The sequence below is a fragment of the Acinonyx jubatus genome, chromosome B3 (assembly GCF_027475565.1).
Source record: "Acinonyx jubatus isolate Ajub_Pintada_27869175 chromosome B3, VMU_Ajub_asm_v1.0, whole genome shotgun sequence".
Classification (NCBI taxonomy): domain Eukaryota; kingdom Metazoa; phylum Chordata; class Mammalia; order Carnivora; family Felidae; genus Acinonyx; species Acinonyx jubatus.
The window spans coordinates 117,102,814-117,125,531 of NC_069386.1; the positions used below are offsets into that span (position 1 = coordinate 117,102,814).

The 22,718-nt window shown below is 49.3% G+C and overlaps 2 protein-coding genes across 10 annotated transcripts; one reads left to right on the forward strand and one right to left on the reverse strand.

Annotated features, from left to right (window-relative positions):
* Nucleotides 1–571: 571 nt before the first annotated feature.
* On the reverse strand, nucleotides 572–16,301 carry ABCD4 (ATP binding cassette subfamily D member 4). 9 transcript variants are annotated; one of them, XM_027066153.2, is made up of 19 exons: nucleotides 16,088–16,299; nucleotides 12,313–12,431; nucleotides 12,044–12,171; nucleotides 10,752–10,891; nucleotides 9,445–9,561; nucleotides 8,929–9,054; nucleotides 8,256–8,306; nucleotides 6,753–6,847; nucleotides 6,373–6,494; nucleotides 6,179–6,270; nucleotides 5,916–6,005; nucleotides 4,004–4,212; nucleotides 3,736–3,827; nucleotides 3,307–3,343; nucleotides 2,869–2,918; nucleotides 2,384–2,436; nucleotides 2,030–2,106; nucleotides 1,258–1,373; nucleotides 572–1,086 (listed from the first exon to the last, which is right to left on the reverse strand). In XM_027066153.2, exons 1-19 carry the CDS (start codon nucleotides 16,123–16,125, stop codon nucleotides 1,018–1,020), a joined length of 1,821 nt encoding a protein of 606 aa, XP_026921954.1. In that variant the 5' UTR covers nucleotides 16,126–16,299; the 3' UTR covers nucleotides 572–1,017. The 9 variants fall into 9 exon arrangements, 6 of the variants coding, with proteins under 6 accessions (XP_026921954.1, XP_026921958.1, XP_026921957.1 ...); XR_008299517.1 differs by having other exon boundaries at nucleotides 1,052–1,086; nucleotides 2,030–2,131; nucleotides 16,088–16,301; XM_027066157.2 differs by lacking the exons at nucleotides 12,044–12,171; nucleotides 12,313–12,431 and having other exon boundaries at nucleotides 16,088–16,220.
* Nucleotides 16,302–21,181: 4,880 nt separating this feature from the next.
* Nucleotides 21,182–21,430, forward strand: LOC106974382 (NADH dehydrogenase [ubiquinone] 1 alpha subcomplex subunit 3-like). Its single transcript, XM_053225147.1, has one exon. The coding sequence runs from the start codon at nucleotides 21,182–21,184 to the stop codon at nucleotides 21,428–21,430; it is 249 nt and encodes an 82-aa protein (XP_053081122.1).
* Nucleotides 21,431–22,718: the final 1,288 nt, after the last annotated feature.

Consider the following 22,718-nt stretch of genomic DNA (forward strand, 5'->3'; position numbering starts at 1 on the left):
CATGATCTCAGTTTGTGAGATGGAGCCCTCTGCACTGTTAGCAGAGCCTGCCTGGGATTCTCTCTCTCTCTCTCTGCCTCTCAAAATAAATAAACATTAAAAAAAATTAAGTGATGAACACTACAAGAAATAGAGAGATCTGGCAAAAATTATGAATGTGCTGCCCTGACAACTCAACATTGGGGAACACTGTTCTAGAATAAGGACTTTGGGCTCAATCATTTTCCATATCAAAATTTTGCGCTCTCTGGGTTTTGTCTGTTCTCCCTGGCTGTTGCTGTTTCCTACCAAAGACTATTTTTGAAAAATCTCCGCCTTATTTTAGCTGACTGAGGGGCAAGAGATTTAGTTGTACTTGGGTTAAGACAAGAACAGAAGGGCCCTGGAGGTTATAGGTACAACCAGCAAAGGGAAAGTGGAGATACAGGGCGAAGTGAAAAACCAGGCACAGAAGGTTCCAGTACTGTGGAGAGTGCTACTTCCTTCCCACCCAGCTCCCAAATACAAGGCTGTGGATTCAATTTAAAGGTCATCTTACAATGGAGAGGAAAGAGAAGGGAGAAAGCTCCAATTTTTAAGAAATGTTTATCTTTTCTTTTTAAAAAAGTTATAAAATTCAAGTGGTTGATCAAAGTTAAAAATCTATTGCCACAAAATTTAATGGATTTAAAAGATTTCCGGATCTCTGGACTTTAAGCCCAATATTCTCTCCACATGGATCCTACATTTCTCATAGATCTCACACTTTCAGGTTTTTCTTTAGAAAACACAATCTGAGGTCATTTGTAAGCGATCAGCACTTGGGAGTGCAGGGAGCTCTGGCTGAGGCAGCTGGGGGGCCTGGCAGGACTGGGTGCCCCATTGGGAGCCATACCCTCGCTGCCAGCGCTCCCTGCACAGGACCTGTGAGGCGGGCCAGGGGTCTCCCTTGCCCTGCAGGCCTCCTGGTCTCTCCAGGGGGATGCCGATCTGCCCTGAGCTTGGCACTTCCTCCAGTGGCCAGCCACACCCTTGGCTTCATTCCACTTTGATTCTGGTCAGTTCCCATCTTCCTTCTCCACAGAGTTTCAGAACCAAGGAGTGAAACTGCAAGAGACCACCACCACGCATGGATCAGGCTGGCCCGGCCACAACAAGAGGAGGCCATCCATTCCCTGCCCTCTCTGCTGCCCCCGCTCCCCATTTTGAAGGGCCCCTGGCCAGGCCCAGCCTTTGGGCTCTTCCTCCTCCTTAAGCCATCTCTGTGAGCTTAGGTACCTTCTCAAGGCTGCGCCGATGTCCCACACTGATGAACGTCATGCCCAGCTGCTGGCCAATGCGGTAGAGCTCACTCTCCACCTCCTCAGTCAGGGCGCTGGTGGCTTCATCAAGCACTGAGGGCAGAAGCCGGAGGGAAGAGATAGGGTCCTGCCCCTGCCCACCTCTGCTTCTCCAAACCGCACTTACCTCTGGCTGGGACCAGGGGAAGGCTAACGGCTGCTCTGGCTTACAGGAGCCCTGCCATAGGGAGAGCATGGCCAAAAGAGCAGAGGGCGAGGCTCTACCTGGGAAGCCTTCTACCAGCGGCAGGACAAAATCCCCCCTCTTCCTGTAATAAGCACCAGCTCCGCCTAGAACTGCTCAAAGCAGGGATTCTTAGTTCCCCCCAGGATGTCAGTCCCTGAAGAAGTTCACACCTGCCGTCCCTCTCCAGGCAGAGCTGGGGGGAGGAGTGTGGCCCCCTTATGGACCGCAGAGCCCGGGGGCATAAAATCACACGCTCTTTCAAGGCTGGCTCCGGCTGCTGCAATGGCAGAATGCTTAGGAACTGGTGGCACATCCAGAGCCGCCCTGAGGATTCCAAGAGCACCCTGCTGCCTCATGGGCAGAGCCCGGCCATCCTGTCCTGCAGGGACAGAGATGCCCAGTCACGCACAGGGGTGCTCTCCTACCCACGTGAACGCCTCCCCAATTACACACGAACACACACGCACAGACACCTCTGTGAGCACACGGCACCTGGCACGCACACCTGTGGGGCAGGCCTCACCTGCGTACTTTGGCTGCAGGTAGAAGAGCCGGGCAAAGGAGAGCCTCTGCATCTCTCCTGGGGACAGAACGTCGTACCTGAGGAGTGGGAACGAGAGCACCACTAGAGGAAGGAGGATATAGCCTGGCTGTTGCACAGAAGGTCAAGGCAAGAAGAGGTTCCCATGGCCGGAGCCAGTGCCGAGACAGATGGACAGCACCCTCCTCCCTTCAACCACACAGCAGCCCTGCTGCCCACGAGCTGAGGTCCCAACTCTGCTCCCAAGGCCATGAACATGCCCTTGATGGGCCAGCAAGTACCTGGAGCCCAGTCTTTGGGGGAGATGGCTCTGGAGCACCCCAACTCCCTTCTTACCAGTTCCAATCGACCTGCTGGTCCAGACCCTCTGTCCTCGCCACCAAACTGGACTGTAACACACCCAGAGGGAACGCTGTCCGTGAAAGGGCCCATCCCTGCTTCCTGTCACCCCACCCCACCCGTCTCTGAGACAGAGCTCCATCCTTGCGGTGCACCATGGCAGGACGCCGTGAGAGCAATCTGCCGCAGGCACAGAGGAATACCTCGTTAACTGCACGGTTTAGATTTGCTGGAGCATGATGACAAGAAAAAGCAGACTTACTTGGCGTTTTGTTATCATTTTAAAATTCGCTCCAGAGAGCGCACCCCCTTATTGCCTGTACATGCCCACAGCTCCTGTCGCCACTTTATACTCCACTCCCCTGATCCAGGCTCCGACTTCCAGTCCCAGGCCCAGGCCAGTCGGCTGGCTCTGCCGGACCAGCACTTGCGGTCGGTGCTACCAGGTGGGCCTGGACCTCAGGGTCCCTGCCCGCACTCACCAGGCCTGCCAACTCCAAGAACCTCACGATCCTCTCATCGTCGGTAGAGCCTGCAACACAGAGAAGCTTTCCTCCAGAAGTCAGCTCCTTCTGGGTGGCCAGAAGAGATGGGGTACATCATGGAAGGGGGCAGAGTCGGGGGGGGGGCCATCAGAATCTGGGCTAAGGCTCTACAGGGACAGGTTATGGCACTTAACACAGAAGGGAAGGGCCAGGTGAAGGAAGTAATCTCTTCCCTTCCTCCAGTGGGCGTGTCTCCTCAAGGAGAGGAAGACAGAGCAAGAGGAGTTTGCAAAATCATAAGCCGTTGAAGAAGAAAACCAACCCGAAACCAGCAGCCTTGCTGGAGCCTCTGCTGAAAGGCACTGGCGAGGCCACAGCCAGGCAGAGTGGGGACAACTGACATGGGAGGATGTGTCTCAGCGAGGCCCAGCTCACCTGAGTCGGGGTAGATCTCCTTTAGGGGATATATCACCTGACAAAACAAAACCACACAGGCCTGAGATGAGGGCCAAAGAGAGGTGGGGCGGCACACAGCCCATCCTCCCTCAGAAACAGCCCCAGGAACCGCCAAGGCCAGGCTCCTCTCCACCTGAGGACGGCAAGGAACACCCGGGCCAAGAGTCCAGAGGGAGAGGTTGAGCTGGCAGATGGTGGGGCAGGGCCCCCAGAATCCAACCTGCCCCCAGGAGCCACTCTAATGGCCCAATCCATGGATGTGAATAGAAAGTTCTTAGGGCCAGGGCGCTGCTAGGCAGGGGCCATTTTATTACCCCACCTGCTGCCCCAGAACTCTCTAGCGCTGAGACCCGTCACACTGCCAGAAGCCTCAGTGAGGGCAGGGGTAGGAGTGGGCTCCACACTGACCTGCTCCCGAAGGGTCCCATCAGTGAAGAATGGCTTTTGTGGCAAGAACAGCACCCCATGGGGTCCAAAGTCCGTCAGCATCTGCACTGAGCCTGCAGAGCCCACAGAAACCTCCATTTTGAGATCTCCCAGAGTAACTGCCTCTCCCTTCCTTTCCTGACAAAAACACCTGGATTTTTACACACACACACACACACACACACACACACACACACACACGCACACATCCCACCCAGCTGGCTCAGAGGCAGGGAGGGCTGGTTCTCACCCCGTGTGCTTGTCCAGAGGCCGCCTAGAACCCGGAGCAAGGAGGTCTTGCCGGTGCCCGTGTTGCCCGTGATGAGCAGACTCTGACCTTCAGAGATCTTCAGGCTCAGATCCTTGATCAAGGGTTTGTTAGAGAAGGGGGCAGAGATGGAGACCCGCTCGAGGAGAAAAGCTGTGTCTGTTGGTTCTGCAGCTGGCCAGTCTGGGGCCCTGTGATTAAGAGGAGGGGAGTGTGGGGAAGATAAGTAGTGTGTTTTGCCAGCGGGGAGGGTCTTGTCCTTGGTGGGGGGGGGGGGGTCTTACCTCTGAATAGAGGGGTGGTTATGGGCTAAACTACGTCCTCAAAATAACATGCTGAAGTCTCAACCCCTAGTGCCTCAGAGTGTAACTGCACTTGAAGATAAGGTATTTAAAGAAATGACTGCATTAAAATGAGGCCATTAGGATAGGGCTCTGATCTAATACAGCTGAGGTCATTTCAAGAAGGAGAGGGTCACCCGGGTGGCTCAGTCGGTTAAGCGTCCAACTTTGGCTCAGGTCAGGAACTCATGGTTTGTGAGTTCGAGCCCCACGTTGGGCTCTGTGCAGACAGCTCGCGGCCTGCTTTGGATCCTCTGTTCCCCTCTCTTTTTGCCCTTCTCCTGCGTGCTCGCTCGCTCCCTCTCAAAAATAAACATTTAAAACAAAAAACAAAAAGAAAACAAAAGGGAGAGGCTCACACACAGGGAAGAGGCCAGGAAAGGGCACAGGGAGAAGACAGATCTGCAAGCCAAGGAGAGAAGCCTCAGAAGAAACCAACCCAGGCAATAACCTGATCTGGGACTTCCAGTCTCCAGAACTGTGAGGAAATAAATGCTGGATAAGTCACCTGGTCTATGGTATCGTTAGGGCAGCCCTAGCAGACTAACAGAGGTAGGGCTGGGGGCACCTCCTTTATTCCAGGCTTCACAAAGCCCCACATGTGACTCCTTACCCCACTTGGTAGATGAGGAAACCAAGTCAGGTGGCTAAGTAACTCCCTCGGGGTCACAGGGCTGAAGCTGTCTAACTAGAAGACGAGCGGGTTATCACAGCGCGTGTAACCAGGAGCTATGACAGGACGGGCACGGTGGTCATAAAGGGATCTGGAGCTGCTGGGTCTGCGCAGACACCCATCTCCCCCGGACAACAGCACCTCTGGTCTCCTGTGATCACTGCCCATCTCCCCAGCCCGAGGCCCAGAGGTGCACGAAGCCTGAATTCTGAACAGGGCAACAGTTCAGGCTTTAGTCCCTAAGGAGAGAGTTGTGTGTAGTCCCTGGAGTTCAGGCTGTTTCCATTTCTGAAAGCTTTCTCTGTGGCCACTGTTCAAGTACTTTCTGTGAACTGTGATTCTAATCCTCGCAAGCACCCTGAGAGGAAGGTTCAGTTACTGTTCCCCTTACAGAGATGAAGAAACTGAGACACAGAAGAACAGTTAAGTAATTAGATCAGGAAAAGCGAGGACATGAAACAAATCCTCAGTTGCACAGAAAGGTCAGAAACATCACCAAGCATGCAAGGAGACATGAATAAAGATGTGTAGGTGTGAGCGAGGCAAGGGGAACAAGCATGCCCTGAGGAAAGGGGTAGGTGGCGGGGCTCAGTGGGAGGGGTACCACTCAGATTCGTCTTGTTCTCACAGGCCCAAGCGGGTGTGCGCATTTGCTTCCGGCAACTGAGGAAGTTGTGAATGAACACAACAGATGCCAGAACAGCAACACTAACTGTGAACATGTGTAACGTGTCGGGCATGAGGCAGCGATCTCCTTCATTTGCTCCGCACAGTTCTGCTGCACGGCTGGGCAAGAGCAGGGCTCCAGGGCGAACCCGAACTGGGCACCCCCAGAGCTGCCTCCTCAACCGCTGTGCCACCCTGCCAGTCCGGCACCCACCTGTCCATGTCCCACTCGCTCTCATCCAGGATCTCACCACCGTGCGACTTTGGGGACATGTCCAAAAGGGTCTCCTCAAGTTCCCCGATCCTGGGCAAGAAATGAAAATCTGAGGAGGGTCTGAAGGCCCAGGTGAAGGTGTTAGTCTCCCTCTCTCACACCCACTAGCATATGGTTTTTCTGTTCCTTTTTTTCATGCAGCTACTTCTCCAAGTGGCACATGCTCTGCTCAGGACGTGGGGAGGGGCCTGACGCGGCCTCACCTGTGCGTGTAACCAGCCACGTCTGAGAGGGTGCTGGAGAGGTCGATGAGCCGGGTGAAGCAGCTGATGAGGTAAATGCACACAAAGGCATTCTGCACAGGACAGGGAGCACTGATCAAAAGCCTGGACTCTGAGGTCCTGGGCACTTGGTCGAAGGGGATGGCATGAGGGGTCAGCAGGGGGGGGATTCTCACCTTGCTGACCACGGTGCTGAGCTCTGTGGGGCTCAGGTCTCCATAGACACCACTGAAAATAGGGATTGCGATCACAATGTAACTCAGGATGCTGCCCAGATAGTCAAATGTGTTGATGCCGACTGTAGAAGACAGAAACACCCAGGATGAGAGACGCAGGAACCATTCATGCGCTCTGAGGGAGGAAGAGCCAAGCAGGGCCAAGCTATTCCCTGGATCCTCATTCTCCCGAAGGTACTCATGGCAAAGGGAGTGGCTCCTTGTGGTTAATTCCTTCATCAGAGCAAAGTGATTCGTGCAGAGAAAGCAGGGAGGTGTGGGAAGGGAAGGGGACTATCCCAATCCTGTGGCTCCTGCCTCCAGGGGCTCCCTTCACCTACTGTACAGCCACAGCTCCTTGGACATCAGCTCCCTCTGGGTCTGAAGGAGTCTCTGCAGCCTGCGGTCTGTCCTCATGTGCTCCACGTGCCCAGCTCTGGCGAGAAAGGCTGGGGTGTCCATGGGGCCTGGAGAGCCTTATTCTAGGCCAGGGGACCCCTCCATCCCTCATCACATATCACATGCTCCTTCAGGGACCAAGCCCGTTCAAATAGTCTTCACCTCAGACCCTTCCTGCTACTAGCACCCATTCATTGCCTTGTTTTCTCAACACAGTGTTGTCTGCAGAAAGAACATGAACTCTAGATTGGGCAGAGCTGGTTCAAATCTTGGCTCTGGCCAATTACTAGCTGGGTGACGCTGATAAGTTACTTAAGCCTCAGAATCTCAGTTTCTTCTTCTATAAAATGGAGCTAATAGCACCTACATAACAAGTCAAAGTGAGAATTTCTAAACATAAAGCGCCAGGCATAAGAGGGGCCCTCAATAAATAACAGCTGTTATTGCTAAACAAATATACACGTAGTCGCTATGTGGCAGGCCCTGTGCTACTTAGCCAGTGAGATAAAGAAGTGGATAAAATAGTCCCTGTCCTTGAGCTCCCAGTTCAGGGGGGACAGGCAGACACTGCATTCTCCACCTGGCACGTGGAAAGTGTCAGAGGGACAGAGAAGCCATTGGAAGCCACCCAGAGCTCCAACAACCAATCTGCTTTCCTCTTGAGAGGCTGCAGAATCCAAAAACAACTTAGCACAGGCCCAGCCCTACCCACCACACAACCCAACCCCACCTTGCAGATTCCTAGTATCCTTGGCGCCCCCAAGTGGTGGCTGCTACAAACTTCAGCAGAGCTGGACAAGTGCAAAAGTCCCTGGGCAATGAGATCCAGATAATTCAATGGCAGCTTCCACGAACACCTCTGGGCCCTGAGCTATTAGTCCAAACAACGATTCCACAGGCCTCCAGGAGGCAAGGCCCAGGGACTTGCCCTGACTCTGAGGGAAGGAATGAAATTTCACAATGCTGCTGTCAGGAGACCAGGTGACTCTTTGTTCCACTTGAACAGTTGAAGAACCAGGTCTCCTGATCTCCTGAGGCTCCCTTTCCTTCTTTATGCTACAGAGACAAAGGATTGGCCTTTGACTCTTTGATCAGCCATCAGGCAGTGGCAGAAAGCCATTTTAAAGAGGGTAAGACAAAGGCAGAGGCAATGCCTTACAATCCTCACCAAGATGTGAAGCATTCACTCATTTCATTCTTAGAACAAATTTAGGCCCCACGTTAGGCCACTAGAAGGGACTAGCTTCAGAAGCAAAAATCCCTGGACATAAGGATGAGGTCGACAAGGTCAGTGAGAGATACGGATATAGGGTCATAGCCAAATGGAAATACTCGGCCCCTAGGCTCAGTGATGGTAGGAGGGCTGTACAATTCGTCTTCCCTTCTCTGCCATCTCTTCTATCAGCTCTGATGAGGCAGAAGGGAACTATCCCCACCCGACTCACCTGAAGAAAGCAGCAGGCTCAGCATTGACCCGGATCTGCATGTGCTTGAACCTGCGCAGACCAAAGGGAAACGTGTGCTGACAGTGGCCAGTACTGGCCCCTCTCCTTTCGGAGGCCTGGACTAAGACCTCCCAAGAGGAACCCAGCTCCACCTCAAAACTGTGGCCGTCTTGGCGTAGCCCTTCCCTGAGCTGTCATAAGGCAGGAATCCCAGGACCTGTGTGGGGTGACAGACGCCCTGCAGACAGGGCAGCTCCTCAGCTCCCCAGAGGACAGGTGCATTCCTGCCCACACCACCGCCTCCCAGGGCCCAACTTGAAGGAGGGGGGCCCGGGAAGCAAGAACAGGGGCTGGATCCATCGGCTGAGCCAAACCAAGGAGGTTGGAACAGAAGCACATGAGAAGGCCAAGGGATGATGATGGCCAATCGGACACTGTTCTCGGTGCTTCTCATGTATAATCTCAGTAATCTTCCTCACCACCCTCTCTGCAGGCAACGGTATCACCCCTTTCAGAGATGGGATCACTGAAGTTTAGGGAGGTTCAAGACCTCACCCAAGAGCACGTGGCTAGTAACTAGCACAGGCTGGGATTTGAATGAGGGTGTCTTACTCTAGGTCTCATTCTTTAGCCACTGTGCTCAGCCCAGGAACCTCAAGCAAGAGACACATACCTGAAATCCCCCTCCAGCTTCTCCTGCTGCACCAGCTTTGCCACGATGGGCCCCATCAACATTTTGTTCACCACGGTTCCCAGAATGAAATACCCGAAGATGCTCATAGGCCCAAGCCAGCCTGTGCTGAAAAGCAGAGGGGTGGGGGTGGGGGTGGGGAGTGTGTGTGTGTGTGTGTGTGTGTGTGTGAGAAAGACACATATGTCTGCAGGGCTCAGCCCTGATTCTTGCTCACTTTCAGGCACCAGTTGTCCAGTTTCAGCCAGCAGTCCTGTGGGACCTCTGCTCCTGTGTGGGGGGGGCATTTGCTACCTGATCTAGGAGGTCAGAGTACCAGGATCCCTGTGACACTGAAATGCCACATGTCTCAAGGGAGGACAGGGGGGCGAGCACAGGACAGAGGAAGGCTTCCTGGGCTACAGGTAGGAGGGAAGGAAGGCCCTGACTTGGGAGAGTTTGTGTGAGTGAGGGACCTCGGGGGAAACACCTGGCTGGGGGGGGGAGGAGAGGTGTCACCTTTGGAAGCACTGGTAGGTGTAGTAGAGGAGGGTGAAGGGCGAGATGATTAGTTTGCTAGCCATGCTGCTGAGCTGCCGGCAGAACCGTTCCACGTCCTGGCTGATGCGCTGGTCCCTGGAACCAACAACACAGAGCAACTGGACCAGGGAGCAGGGCAGAGGGTGGAGAGAGTGGAGACTGATTCTGGTTACCTCTCATCCTGACCTTGCCTTTCAGCACTGTCAGCTACGATCCCAGGGAAAGATGGACCCAGATAAGCACTGGTTTTCCTAGAGGCACCGAGACCCTCAGGACCTTTAAATGGGGTTCTGAAGAATGGCTTCTTAGGGTACCTCAGTTTACCCCTCAGGAAAAGTGGCAACTGAAAGGTCCACTACCCAAGGGTCCTGAGCAGCACCAGAGAAAGACACGAGGGTAGATAAGCCGAGTTTCTGGATGAGCAGAAAAGCTATCCCATCTATCTAGCTCCTCCCAATCTCTTCTGCAAGCCCAAGCCTCCCCCATTTTAACTATCTGGCTGCAGAAGCTTCATATGGGGTGAGCCATGGAGAAGCCTAGAAGAGAAAAAGGCAACAGGCATCCGAAGAATCTTTGCTGCAAAGCTCAGCTTAGGCTGAGGAAAGCAAGAAAGTGCCTGAGGGTGGTGGGTGGAGAGGGAATGAGTATGAGGAGGGACTCCTCAGGTCCCACTGCACCGCCGGGGGCCACACTGACTCCTATTTCCAATGAGAGACACGACCCTGGGCAAGTCACTTGCATTCTCTGGGCCTCAGTTTCCTCACCTGTAAAATAACAAGAGCGAACTCACACTGGAACCCTGGTCATATGCCAGGTACCGCATATGTGCACTCCATGAAAATCATCTGAGATATTCTTCAGATAGGAACTGTCATCCTCATTTCCCAGAAAGGGGACCTGGGGCTCAGTGAACTAAGGCCTATAAACTGGGAGGGGACAGAATGAAGATCTAAATCTCACACGGAATCCTAGGCAGCAGTAATTTTCTACTGCTGAAAATCCAAGAGCTGTTCTGCTCCTGAGGACACTTTCTTCGGATGGTGCCTGGTTTGGAAATGCAGGATATAAAACGGACAAAAGGGAGCTGCTCCTATCTTTTAGCTCCCTATTCTCAGCCCTGCAGCCCCTCCAGGGAGCCTCCAGGGTCTCCTTCCCGTAGGGTGCTTATCAACACTTGCACCTAACTGTGGATGAGCTCTCAGGGGTGTGCAGCAGGGACTCTCCAGGGCTGAGCCAGCCCGACAGGACCCTGCAGACGGTAGGGAGGACCGAGAGCGGGCGCCTACGGGTTATCGACGTCATCCCGCAGCACGTTGAGGGTGTAGTACACACGGCCCTGGAAGTATAAGCGGTGAAGGTGCTCGGTGAGGTCCTTTCTCCAGCTCACATACAGCAGGTTGCAGGTGAACTGGTCAAAGCTCTTCAGCTGTGCAGCGGGGGAAGCAAGAGGAAGGGAGCGAGAGGGAGAGATGGCTTACTGCAAGCCTCAGCCAGAAGCTCAGGGCCGGCAGAAGGCCTCTGCTGACCAGTCCCAGCCCACTCTGATTATTCTCTGTCCACTCAGCACTTCTGCTTGTTTCAAGTGTCAAGTCAGGGGATTCTTCCCTCCCTCCCGTGCGCATTCCTTCACGAGGCACTAAAGGGCTTATCAAAGCCAAGACAGTAATTGTTCTGTCTTCTGCTGAGAGCAGGTGAGCTTCTGGAGACTGGGAGGGTATTTCTATGCCATTTATGTTCTTACTTTTCTGTCCCCCAAAGCTTAGAACAGGGTTATGTACACACAGGTGTTTCCTTCCAGAAGACCCATCAAAAGTGCCCCACGTGTGATGAGAAGTGACTTCCCCAAGAAAGCAGGTAGTACAGGCAGACAGAGCATCAGGCTTGAGTCCTAGCGGAGGCCTGACTCTCCCTGTTCACCACTGATGGAGCACTTACACGCTAAGCCTGAGGCAATGACAATGAGCTCAGGCTAGCAAAAAAACAACGACAAGGGTGTGAGGAGTATTACAGCAGAGGTTAACTCAAAGTATTAGTTAAGCAGAGAAGAGGGCAGGGTTTGGTGGACAAAACATGAAGGAGGATGCTAAGGAGGACTTGAAGGAGGTGACAACAGCAGAACCTTGAAAAGTGAGCAGGCATTAACCGAGGGAACAAGGGTAGGGAAGGAGGCCATCCTGCAGGAAAGCCGCAGGTGCAAGGGCTGGGAGGTGACATGGTGCCAGGCTGAACCGTGGCCTCAGCCCCACAGAGAAGCAGCAGCCCCCTAGCTGCTGATCCCCAATTTCAAGTGCTCTGAGCTCCCTGAATCAAGAGTCCTGGGAATGGAAGGGACAAGATCATTTCTGCTAAATACCGACTTAACCATAACCTCCCAGCCTAGTCCTGGAAGCTTGAAACACCTGAGGAATTAGGCCAAACAGCAAGATCAATGCCCTGAACAGGGCTCTGAACTCCAGTTCCCAGAAAAGGGAGGGAACACCCCTCTCACAGCTTGATTCCTGCTTCCTGGTGGCTAAGTCCCACTGGGCATTCTGCTTACACTAGGCTGGAGAAGAGAAACACACGGAGAACACCTTACCATGGAGTTGAGAATGATGAGCACGACAGCCAGGAATGTCAGGGTCTTGAACCCATCCAAGTCTTTGTTTCCCAGGACCCCATAGTACTGACTTGGGATCAAGCCAACCTGGTAGATCACCAGTTGTTCTGGGGTGGGGAAAGGAGTCAGAAATCAATGATGAAGGATGAGAAAACGAGAAGGGAGGCTTCCCCTTGAACACCTGCCTCATCAACTCTCCAGAGAGAAGGAACCCCAAAGCCCCCTCCAACCCGGGCTCACTCACTCACCCAGTAGGGCCACACACAAAAGGGTCAGGAACATCAAAGCATTCTGTGATGACCAAGAGGGAAACAAAACCTTCTGTATCTGCAGGAACCGCTGGAGAAATTGCAGATCTAATTTGGGCCTGAAGAAGAGAAGCAGAGAGAAACCTAAGACAGCCATTAAGCCTTAGAGAGCAGTTACCAAATTTCTCTACATTGTTCTATGGAGGGGTCCAGGCCAGGCAGCAAGAATGTGAAGAATAGATGGGAGAGAAAGGAATTTCCGTAAGCTGGTAAATGCTATAAACGGTTATTTACCAAAAATCTATAGCTAAAAAACAGTTAATGAAGAAACTTTAGCCACATCCTCTATACGGTCCCAAACATGACAAGAAAGCCCGTCAAGGATTTTAAGGTTCTGGTTCGATCAATAAAGCAAGAAAAATAAATGAGGTAAAAGAATTAAAAGGGGAGAGATTAAATGGTCTTTATTTACAGATAATGCGATCAATTACCCAACAAACAGCAAATCAATAGGCAAATGATGGAAATAAAAGGAGTTCAGCTAGATATAGGGTTAACATACAAATCTCAATAGTGTTCTATACCAACAATTACCAACTGGAAAATATAAAGAAAATAAGATGTCATTTACAAAAGAAAAGCCTTAAAAACAACTACAAAATATCCAGAAATTAACTTTTAAAAGGAGTGTATAAGACATTTTGGAAGAGGGGCGCCTGGGTGGCTCAGTTAAGCGTCTGACTTCGGCTCAGGTCATGATCTTGTGGTTTGTGAGTTCAAGCCCCGTGACAGGCTCTGTGCTGATAGCTCAGAGCCTGGAGCCAGCTTCAGATTCTGTGTCTCCCTATCTCTCTGCCCCTCCCCTGCTCGTGCTCTCTCTCTCAAAAATAAACATTAAAAAAAAAATTTTTTTTAATTATATAAAGACCTCATTTCTTTTTTTTTTTAACGTTTATTTATTTTTGAAATACAGAGAGACAGAGCGTGAGCAGGAGGGGTAGAGAGAGAATGACACAGAATCTGAACCAGGCTCCAGACTCCAAGCTGTCAGCACAGAGCCTGATGTGGGGGCTGAAACTCACAAACCATGAGATCATGACCGGAGCCGAAGTGGGACGCTTAACCACTGAGCCACCCGGGTGCCCCTATAAAGACCTAATTTCTAACAGAAGTAGCCTATTAATTCTGTATAATACCAATCACAAGCAGAACTTCTCTGAGGAACTTTATAAGGAAATATAAAGGCCCGTGAATAGCTGAGGGCAATTATGAAGAACAGAAAAGGAGGAGGAAGAGACTCAAACCATCAGTTATTAAAACAAATCATATTGCAGAGCTGTGGTTTTAATACAGGAACAAAAACACCAATGGGACAGAGACCAAAAAGAAAAAACAGACCTATGTTTACATGGGCACATAATAGAGGCTGTGTCACAAGAAATGACATATTGATACTAACACCTGCTTACACTCAGTAAGCAACACTATATGCCCAGTACTGTTCTCCATGTATTTTACATGTATTAATTCATTTGGTTGCCACAACCCTGAGAGATGGAAACTACATCCTATTTTATGGATGAGGAACTAAAGCCAAAGAGGGTAAGTAACTTGCCCTGTCACCCACCTGGTAAGTGGCAGCCTTAGGGTTTGGATACAGGCCACCTAGGTCCAAGAAAGTGAGCTCTTAACTATGCTCCAAAGGCTCTCTAACTTCTAATTATTAATTCATTAGCTATAATTGAAAAAGGCAAAGGAAAATTTAGGTCATTACCTCACATCATTTAGAAAGATAAAATTTAGGGGCGCCTGGGTGGCTCAGTCGGTTAAGCGGCCGACTTCGGCTCAGGTCATGATCTCACGGTCCGTGAGTTCAAGCCCCGCGTTGGGCTCTGTGCTGACAGCTCAGAGCCTGGAGCCTGTTTCAGATTCTGTGTCTCCCTCTCTCTGACCCTCCCCCGTTCATGCTCTGTCTCTCTCTGTCTCAAAAATAAATAAACGTTAAAAAAATAAAAATTAAAAAAAAAAGATAAAATTTAAAAACTCCAAATGGATTGAAAGTCTAAAGGTGAAAAGCAATTCTATTTAGTTAATAGAAGGAACTGCAGAAGAACATCTTAATGAAGATACAGTGGGAAGATACTCCTCAAATAAGACCCCAGACCCACAAATTTTTATAAAGGGGAAAACGAATGCACTTATTACTTTTGCGTGTGTGTGTGTGTGTGTGTATGTGTGTGTGTGTGTGTGTGTGTGTGTGTGAGAGAGAGAGAGAGAGAGAGAGAGAGAGAGAGAGAGGGAGGAGCAGAGAGTGAGAGGAAGAGAGAATTCCACGAGGGGCAGAGACAGAGGTAGAGCGAGAGTCCCGAATCGGGGCTTGAGCTCACCTGAAACGGGGTTTGAACCTGGGCTGAAGTTGGATGCTTAACCAACTGAGCCACTCAGGCACCCCACAGACTTATTTTTGCTCAACACCGTGCCATGGGTTAAATTAAAAGACTTGGAGAAGGTGTGTGCGGAGTGTAAAACCAACAAGGAATCAAAATCTAGAGCATACAATGAATTCCTACAAGTCAGGACAACAGGAAATCCATAGAAAAGTGAGAAAAGGGGACGCCTGGGTGGCTCAGTCGGTTAAGCATCGACTTTGGCTCAGGACATGATCTCAAGGTTCCTGAGTTCGGGCCTCGCATTGGGCGGGCTCTGTGCTGACAGCTCGGAGCCTGGCGCCTGCTTGAGATTCTGTATCTCCCACTCTCTCTGCCCCTCCCCAGCTCATGCTCGCACTCTGTCTGTCTCAAAAATAAACATTTAAAAAAATAGAAAAAGTGAGAAAAGGATACAAACAGGCAATTCAGAAAAGGGGAAACCCAAATGCTTAATACATGAAAATTAACACAAGGGGATGCCACCTTACAACCCATCAGATGGATAAACATTAGAAAATAAAAAAATACCAAACGTTGGGGGGATATGAAGAAGTCAGAACCTTTATGCAATGCTGCTGGGAAGTATAAACTGATGTGACCATTCCAGAGAATAATTTTGCAGATGTAGGTATGACCTAGCATCCTACCCGGGGGGGTGGATAATCCAGAAAAATATCACCCATATCCACAAGGAGACAAACGCCAGTATGTTTGCGGTGGTTAAAAACTGGAAGCAATGTAAGTGTCCGTCATTAGGGGAATATGTAAGTAAAATGCGGTCTAAAGTATGAAGAGTGCCCCGGGAAATGAAAACTAGATTACTACTGAACATAGGATCTCAAAAGCATTACGTTGAGTCAAAAAGTTTAAAAACAAATCACAGCATATTATAACTTATGGAATTCAAAACCACTATATATCTTTCAAGGTAACAAATACGCAAACTTGTATACACTGGGCTGTACAAACACTCTTTTAATACACCAGAGTGGGGCGTCTGAGAAGGGGGGTGAAATGCGACTGAGAATAAGGAACGAAGGAAGATACAAAAGCAGAACACAAGAGGGGCTTACACTGGACCACAGTGTGCTAAGAACTGAGAATGACGATTATTCAATTCTGTGCACTTCAAGTTCTTAGGGGGGCGGTGTGGGGGAGCCAGTTCCGAGGGAGAGGATCCCAGAGTGCTGGAGGAGGCCTCGGATCGCGGGAGGGTGGGCGCCCCCTCGCAAGCTCCTCTTTTGCCTGGACCCGGCCGAGGGCGGAAGGCAGCGGGGCCCCTTCCTCACCTACCCCCGGGGAGGGCACCCTGAGGCCCGGCCCTCCTCCCGGGCCGCCCTGCTCACCTGGCGCCAGCCCCGGCCGCCGGCCCCGGGACCGCCATAAGCCGGATTCCGCCCTCCGCCGGAGCCCCGCGGCCCCGGAGTGGGCTTCGGGAAGTGTGCAAAGAGCACGCGGCTAGCCGAAGAGGGGAGGGGCCATGGCTACCACGGAGACGGGCGGATAGAGAGGAAGGAGCCGGGCGCTGCGGCCGCTCCCGGAAGCGACCCGCTCCCCGAAAAGAACCAAAGAGTGCTGAGAGGTACATTCTGTGGAGCAGGCGCTCTACAGCGCCCCCTGCTGGATCCGGAAGATTTCCCTTTTGACAAGAAGTAGCCAAGAAGTGTGACTGTTTTGTGACAAGTATTTTAGACTCAGAATATAGATGTGTCGTACATTCTCCCAAAGAAACCGCGGTGGTATTTTAACAGTAAATCAGGATTCCGGATTGCAGTTGTAACGAAATCCAACGTTGCGGTGGTGTAAGTGATCGGGCTTTTCCCTTAAGACTTCATGGAGTGGCCACTGTTTCCATCTCACCGTCTTTCCAAGTGCAATTGCCCTGGCCCCGAGCTTTTCCATGGATGGCTCGCTCTCAAAATTAGTTCAAATGTCACCTTCTCACCCTACCCAGAATATGTCTTCCTGCCCCATCATTCCCTATTGCCATTACACGTATTCATTCATTCATTCATTCATTCATTCACTGATTTTAAAGTAATCTTTACGCCCAGTGTGGAACTCGAACTCATAATCCCAAGATCAAGAGTGGAATCTTCTACCGACTAAGCCAGCCAGGCGCCCCACTTTTATTTTCTTCATTATAATTATCACTGAAGCCATCTTGTTTCCTTGCTTATTGTTTGTCTTCACCTATAAGAATAAACTTTATTTGATCAGGGACTCTGCCTTGCTCCTTTCCGTATACCTAGTATCTGGAACGCTGCCAATACTTAGTAAGTGCTTAATAAATATTTGTGAAATGTTGGAGAACCAAATGCTTGTCGTCTTATTACTACTGTGCCCAAAGGGAGGTGGGAAATATATCAAGAAAACAAGCAGCGTGCAGAGAAAGACAAACACCGTATGATTTCACTCGATGTGGAATTTAAGAAACAAAACAAAAGAGCAAGGGGGGGGGGGCGGGGAAGAGAGAGGCAAACCAAGAAACAGGCCCTTAACAGTAGAGTACAAACTGATGGTTAACAGGGGAAGGGGGATGGGAGGTTGGGTTAAATAGATGATAGGGATAAAACAGTACACTTGTCCTGATGAGCAGTAGGTGATGTGTGAAATTGTTGAATCACTACGTTGTACACCTGGAACTATAACACTGTAAAAAAAAAAAAAAGAGAGAGAGAGAGAAAGAAAAAAAAAATAAAGCTAGCAGCTTGATCTCACAGGGCCCTAAGTTTGAATCTGGATGAACCTCCTCGTCTTCCTTCAATCCTTATTAAGTGTAAACTATATGCCAATAACTCAGCAAGACACATGCATCCCCTGTCTTCACTGAGCTGGTGGTCAACCTGGAAGGCCCACCTGTTGACAATTACAGTGTCTTCATGAAGTGTGGTGACAAAGACCTACAGCAGCAAGGTTTCTCAAACAGGACAGTATTGACTTTTTGGGCCTCATAACAAGGGAGGGTGCCTGGGTGGCTCAGTTGGTTGAGCATCTGACTCTTGATTTCATCTCAGGTCATGATCCCAGGGTTGTGGGATCGATTGTTCCAGTATCAACTGGATTTAATAATATATTAGTTTAGGGGCATCTGGGTGGCTCGGTCGGTTAAGCGTCTGACTTCAGCTCAGGTCATGATCTTGCAGTCTGTGGGTTCAAGCCCCATGTTGGGTTCTGTGATGACAGCTCAGATCCTGGATCCTGCTTCAGATTCTGTGTCTCCCTGTGTCTCTGCCCCTTCTCCACTCACACTTTGTCTCTCTCTCTCTCAAAAATAAAAAATAAAAACTTTAAAAATTAATATATTAGTTTACATTTCTAAATTATCTACTAGATAATTTCCAACTCTTAAATCCTGAAGTGGGGACAGTGGGAAATCTGACAGAACACCTAAAAACTTTAAAAATATTTCCTTACTATCAAATATACTATGATCACTTGTCTAATTGTCTTATAGCTGTGATTTTTTTTTTTATAGTTAAAGAATAATCAGGATGCAAATAAGGTCCACACATAGCAGTTGATAGATGCATCTTTTGAAACTCTTTTAACTTATAGATTCCTCCTCCACCACCTTAGGCCAACCGTCTAACTGGTTTCTCTGCTTAAATTCTTGTTGCTGCCCTAATCCAGTTCCTACACAGCAGCAAAGGGAATCTGCAAAAATGTAAACTCCTTTACATCAACACCTCACTCAGACCTCAGTGCTTCAAAGGGCTCTAGGGCCTTGGCCCCACCTACCACTCCAACTTCTTTAGGGGCCAGGAAACAACCCTGTTCCCCTTAACTCTTCTGTTAATTTCTACTCTTCCTTCTGTCCCCAGTGTAATGTCTCTTCCCCGGAAGTTCCTCCCCTAACTGCCCCCTCTAAAGAAAGACTCCATTATTCCCTCCCCCAGTACCCCATTTTTTCTCCTTATAGCACTTGTTGCGCATTGTTGTTGTTTTTTTCACTCTGTGTGTTTGCTTCATTAATGCCTCTCTCTCCACAGACTGTCAGCTCCATGAAGGCTCGGACCACGGGCCTGTTGTGTCCGCCCTGACTCTGCTTCCTTTGTGTAAAAGCACTCAGTACAAGCACAAGAAATACTTGTTGAACAAAGATCAGTTAGACAACCCCTAACCTCACAAAACACACAGGTCAGTGTCTCTGTTCATACTTTTTTCCACTAGGACTGAGCGTCCCCTTTTTCTAGCTACTGGACCTCTGGGCTACTTCCTCATTCTTATACACAGACGAGCAGAGCAAAGACCAAATCGGTTAAGGAAAACAAAGGGAAGTGATGCAGCAATAACTATCAAATTTCAGATGATGCAGTGGTTTCACTGCACTCTTATGAATATATTGACCCGAGAGCACAAAGAGTTAATCACAGGGCTGTTTCTGCAGCATGGTAGATAATAGCAAAATCCTAGAAGCAACCAGAATGCATATCAAAGGAGGAGCAGTTAGATAAAGTGCGACACAATCACTTTGTAGAACGTGCTTTGCAGCCCTTAACAAGAGAACAGTGTCATCACCAAGATGGTTAAGGGCATGGACTTCAGAGTCAGGTTACATGGGTTCAAATTCCTGTGTGATCTTGGGCGGGGTACCTCAGTTTCCTTATCTGTGAAACAGAATAATAACTGAGGGTTGTTGTGGGAAATAGTAAGTTAATACATGTGAAATACCTGAACAGCCTGGCAATGAGGAGAGCTAAATGTATTATATAGTAACATGGAAAAAATGTCCGTGCTATACTGTTTAGTTTGGTTTTAGTTAACTATTTTTTAAGTTTATTATTCTTTTAGTACCAGTTAACTGATTTTAATTGAGAAATTTAAAAATGCAGGCATCTGGCTGGCTTAGTCAGTGGAGCATGCGGCTCTTGATCTCAGGGTCATGAGTTCGAACCCCACGTTGGGGGTAGAGAGTACTAAGAAAGAAAGAAAGAAGGAAAGAGAGAAAGAAAGAAAGAGTTAAAAACGCATGATAAAAAAAATTCACACGGATAATTAGGCATATAATGAAAAACAAGTCTGTCTCATATCCCAGAGACCCCTACCATTCATGGTTTCTTAGGAATCTTTCCAGAAATATTTTATGTATATGCAGATTTCTGTGTGTGATTCTTCTCTCTCTCTCTCTCTCTCTCTCTCTCACACACACACACACATACACACACTCACACACCCATCTTTTCCATTTATTTATTTATTTATTTATTTATTTATTTATTTAAAATTTTTTTAACGTTTATTTATTTTTGAGACAGAGAGAGACTGAGCATGAACGGGGGAGGGTCAGAGAGAGGGAGACACAGAATCTGAAGCAGGCTCCAGGCTCTGAGCTATCAGCACAGAGCCCGACGCGGGGCTCGAACTCACAAACCGCGAGATCATGACCTGAGCTGAAGTTGACCGCTTAACCGACTGAGCCACCCAGGCCCCCCATCTTTTCCTTTTAAACACTCCACCTTGCAACTTGCTTTTTATGCTTTATAGTATATCTTGGAGCGATTGTTCCATACCATATATACCTACCTCATTTTTTTCTGCTATAAAATACGTCACCCAAAAAAGAACCGTTATTTATCCACTTCCTTACTGATGGATGTTGCTAATACATAGAATACTGCAGTGAATATCCTTGGATATAGCCAAAATATGGTTATGTTTAAAAGAAGCCATACTCCATATTTTGCTTTTACAATGCAATGTTTGTGGGTGTGTGAGTATGCACCCATTGGAAATGATAGGAATCTGTAAGAATTAGGAATGAAAAGAATAGAAAGAGGACAGTTTGAGGACACCTGGGTGGCTCAGTTGGTTGAGAGTCTGACTCTTGGTTTTGGCCTAGGTCATGATCCCAGGGTCATGGGATCGAGCCCCAAGTCGGGCTCTACACTGGGTGTGGAGCCTGCTTAAGATTCTGTCTCTCTCTTCCTCTGCCCCTCTCCCTCCACTCGTGGGGTCTCTCTCTCTTTCTCTGTCTCAAATAAAAAAATAAGGGGTGCCTGGGTGGCTTAGTCAGTTGAACATCCTACTCTTAGTTTCAGCTCAGGTCATGATCTCACAGTTCGTGAGTTCGAACCCTGCTTGGGATTCTCTCTCCCTCTCTCTCTGCACCCCCTGCTTGCTCCTTCTCTTAAAAATAAAGAAATTTTTAAAAATTTGAATAAATAAAAATAAAGTTTAAAAAGGAGGACAGTTTGAACAAAACAGTTTGTATATTTAAAGTGGTGCTTTTTTTAGGTTTATTTATTTATTTATTTTGAGAGAGAGTGTGTGTGCACACGCACAAGTTGGGGAGGGGCAGAGAGAGAAGGAGAGAGATAGAATCCTAAGCAGGCTCCATACACTTGGAATGGAGCCCGATGTGGGGCTCAAACCCACGTACAATGAGATCATGACTTGAGCCAAAAAATCAAGAGTTGGACACTCAAGGACCAAGATGGATGGCCAGGAGACTCACAGCCTTCCTTAAGGATGCCTGGGTCAAGGTGCTGATCGCATCCTTCACCACTGGGGGCCTCGGTATAATTCTGCCCACTGTTAGGCCCTTCACCAAATATGCCACCATGATCAACCAGGCCACGCCCAACAACTATCCAGTGCCCCTCCAAGATGATGGGAACATGCCCGATGTGCCCAGCCAGTCCCAGGACCCCAAGGTTCCAAGCCCGAAGTGGCTAAAGAAACTATGAGCACCTCTGGTAACTTGGAGGAGGCCTCCTCCCCTGTGGCCAATAGAATGCAAAAAGTGAGAGAGAAAAAAAAAAAAAAAAAAGAAGAGTTGGACACTCAACCAACTGAGCCACGCAGACACCTCTAAAGTGGTTGTTTTTGGGGCGCCTGGGTGGCGCAGTCGGTTAAGCGTCCGACTTCAGCCAGGTCACGATCTCGCGGTCCGTGAGTTCGGGCCCCGCGTCGGCTCTGGGCTGATGGCTCAGAGCCTGGAGCCTGTTTCCGATTCTGTGTCTCCCTCTCTCTCTGCCCCTCCCCCGTTCATGCTCTGTCTCTCTCTGTCCCAAAAATAAATAAACGTTGAAAAAAAAATTAAAAAAATAAATAAAAAATAAAGTGGTTGTTTTTTTATTTAAAAATAAAAAAAATGTTTTTATTATTTATTTTTGAGAGAGACAGAACGTGAGAGGGGGAGGGGCAGAGAGAGAGCGAGACACCGAATCCGAAGTAGTCTCCAGGCTCTGAGCTGTCAGCACAGGGCTCGACGCGGGGCTGGAACCCACAAATCATGAGATCAGGACCTGAGCTAAAGTGGGACGCCTAACCGACTGAGCCACCCAGGCACCTCTAAAGTGGGTTAAAAAAAAAATGTTACCCACACAATGCAACCTTCTCAAAAGTTGTCTCCCAGTATAGAAACAATTCAGTCACCTTCTGGCTCCCCTGCTCTTGATTTACACCTGTTATAGACAAAGTTGTTTCTGCCTATCTCCCCTGTCTTGCCTAGTGATCCTTATATTCTGCAACATCCAGCCCAGTGCCTGGCACACAGAAGTGTTAAGCAAGGGGCGCCTGTGTGGCTCAGTCAGTTAAGCGTCCGACTTCAGCTCAGGTCATGATCTCGCCATTCGTGGGTTCAAGCCCCACGTCGGGCTCTGTGCTGACAGCTCAGAGCCTGGAGCCTGCTTCGGATTCTGTCTCGCTGTCTGTCTGCCCTTTCCCTCCCTTCCCCTGCTGGTGCTCTGTCTCTCTCTCTCTCTCAAAAAATAAATAAACATTAAAACAAAAGTGTTCAGCAAACACTTTTGGAATGATGAAGCTAGCCCCCTAACCCCCAGTCTTCCTGTACATAAAATTAGGATGATAAAATGAATCTGCAGCTCACAGCCATCATGAGACATTACTGAGTGATGTGAATGTTCTTGAAAAAGATGAAACAGTGTGTAAAAACACTCAAGAATAATCACTTAATCTGAAACTTATCCTACAGGCTGACAAGGTCAAACTACCTGCAGTGTAGCTGGTTCA

Excerpts from the sequence above, each read along its gene's own strand:
- ABCD4 (XM_027066153.2), bottom strand. The coding sequence starts at position 16,125 with ATGGCGGTCCCGGGGCCGGCGGCCGGGGCTGGCGCCAG. Across the intron at positions 1,374-2,029 it reads CCTGCAGCCAAAGTACGCAG|TGCTTGATGAAGCCACCAGC; the intron begins GTGAGGCCTGCC and ends TTCTGCCCTCAG. Across the intron at positions 1,087-1,257 it reads ATCGGCGCAGCCTTGAGAAG|TTTCACTCCTTGGTTCTGAA; the intron begins GTACCTAAGCTC and ends GGTCTCTTGCAG.
- LOC106974382 (XM_053225147.1), top strand. The coding sequence starts at position 21,182 with ATGGCCAGGAGACTCACAGCCTTCCTTAAGGATGCCTGGGTCAAGGTG.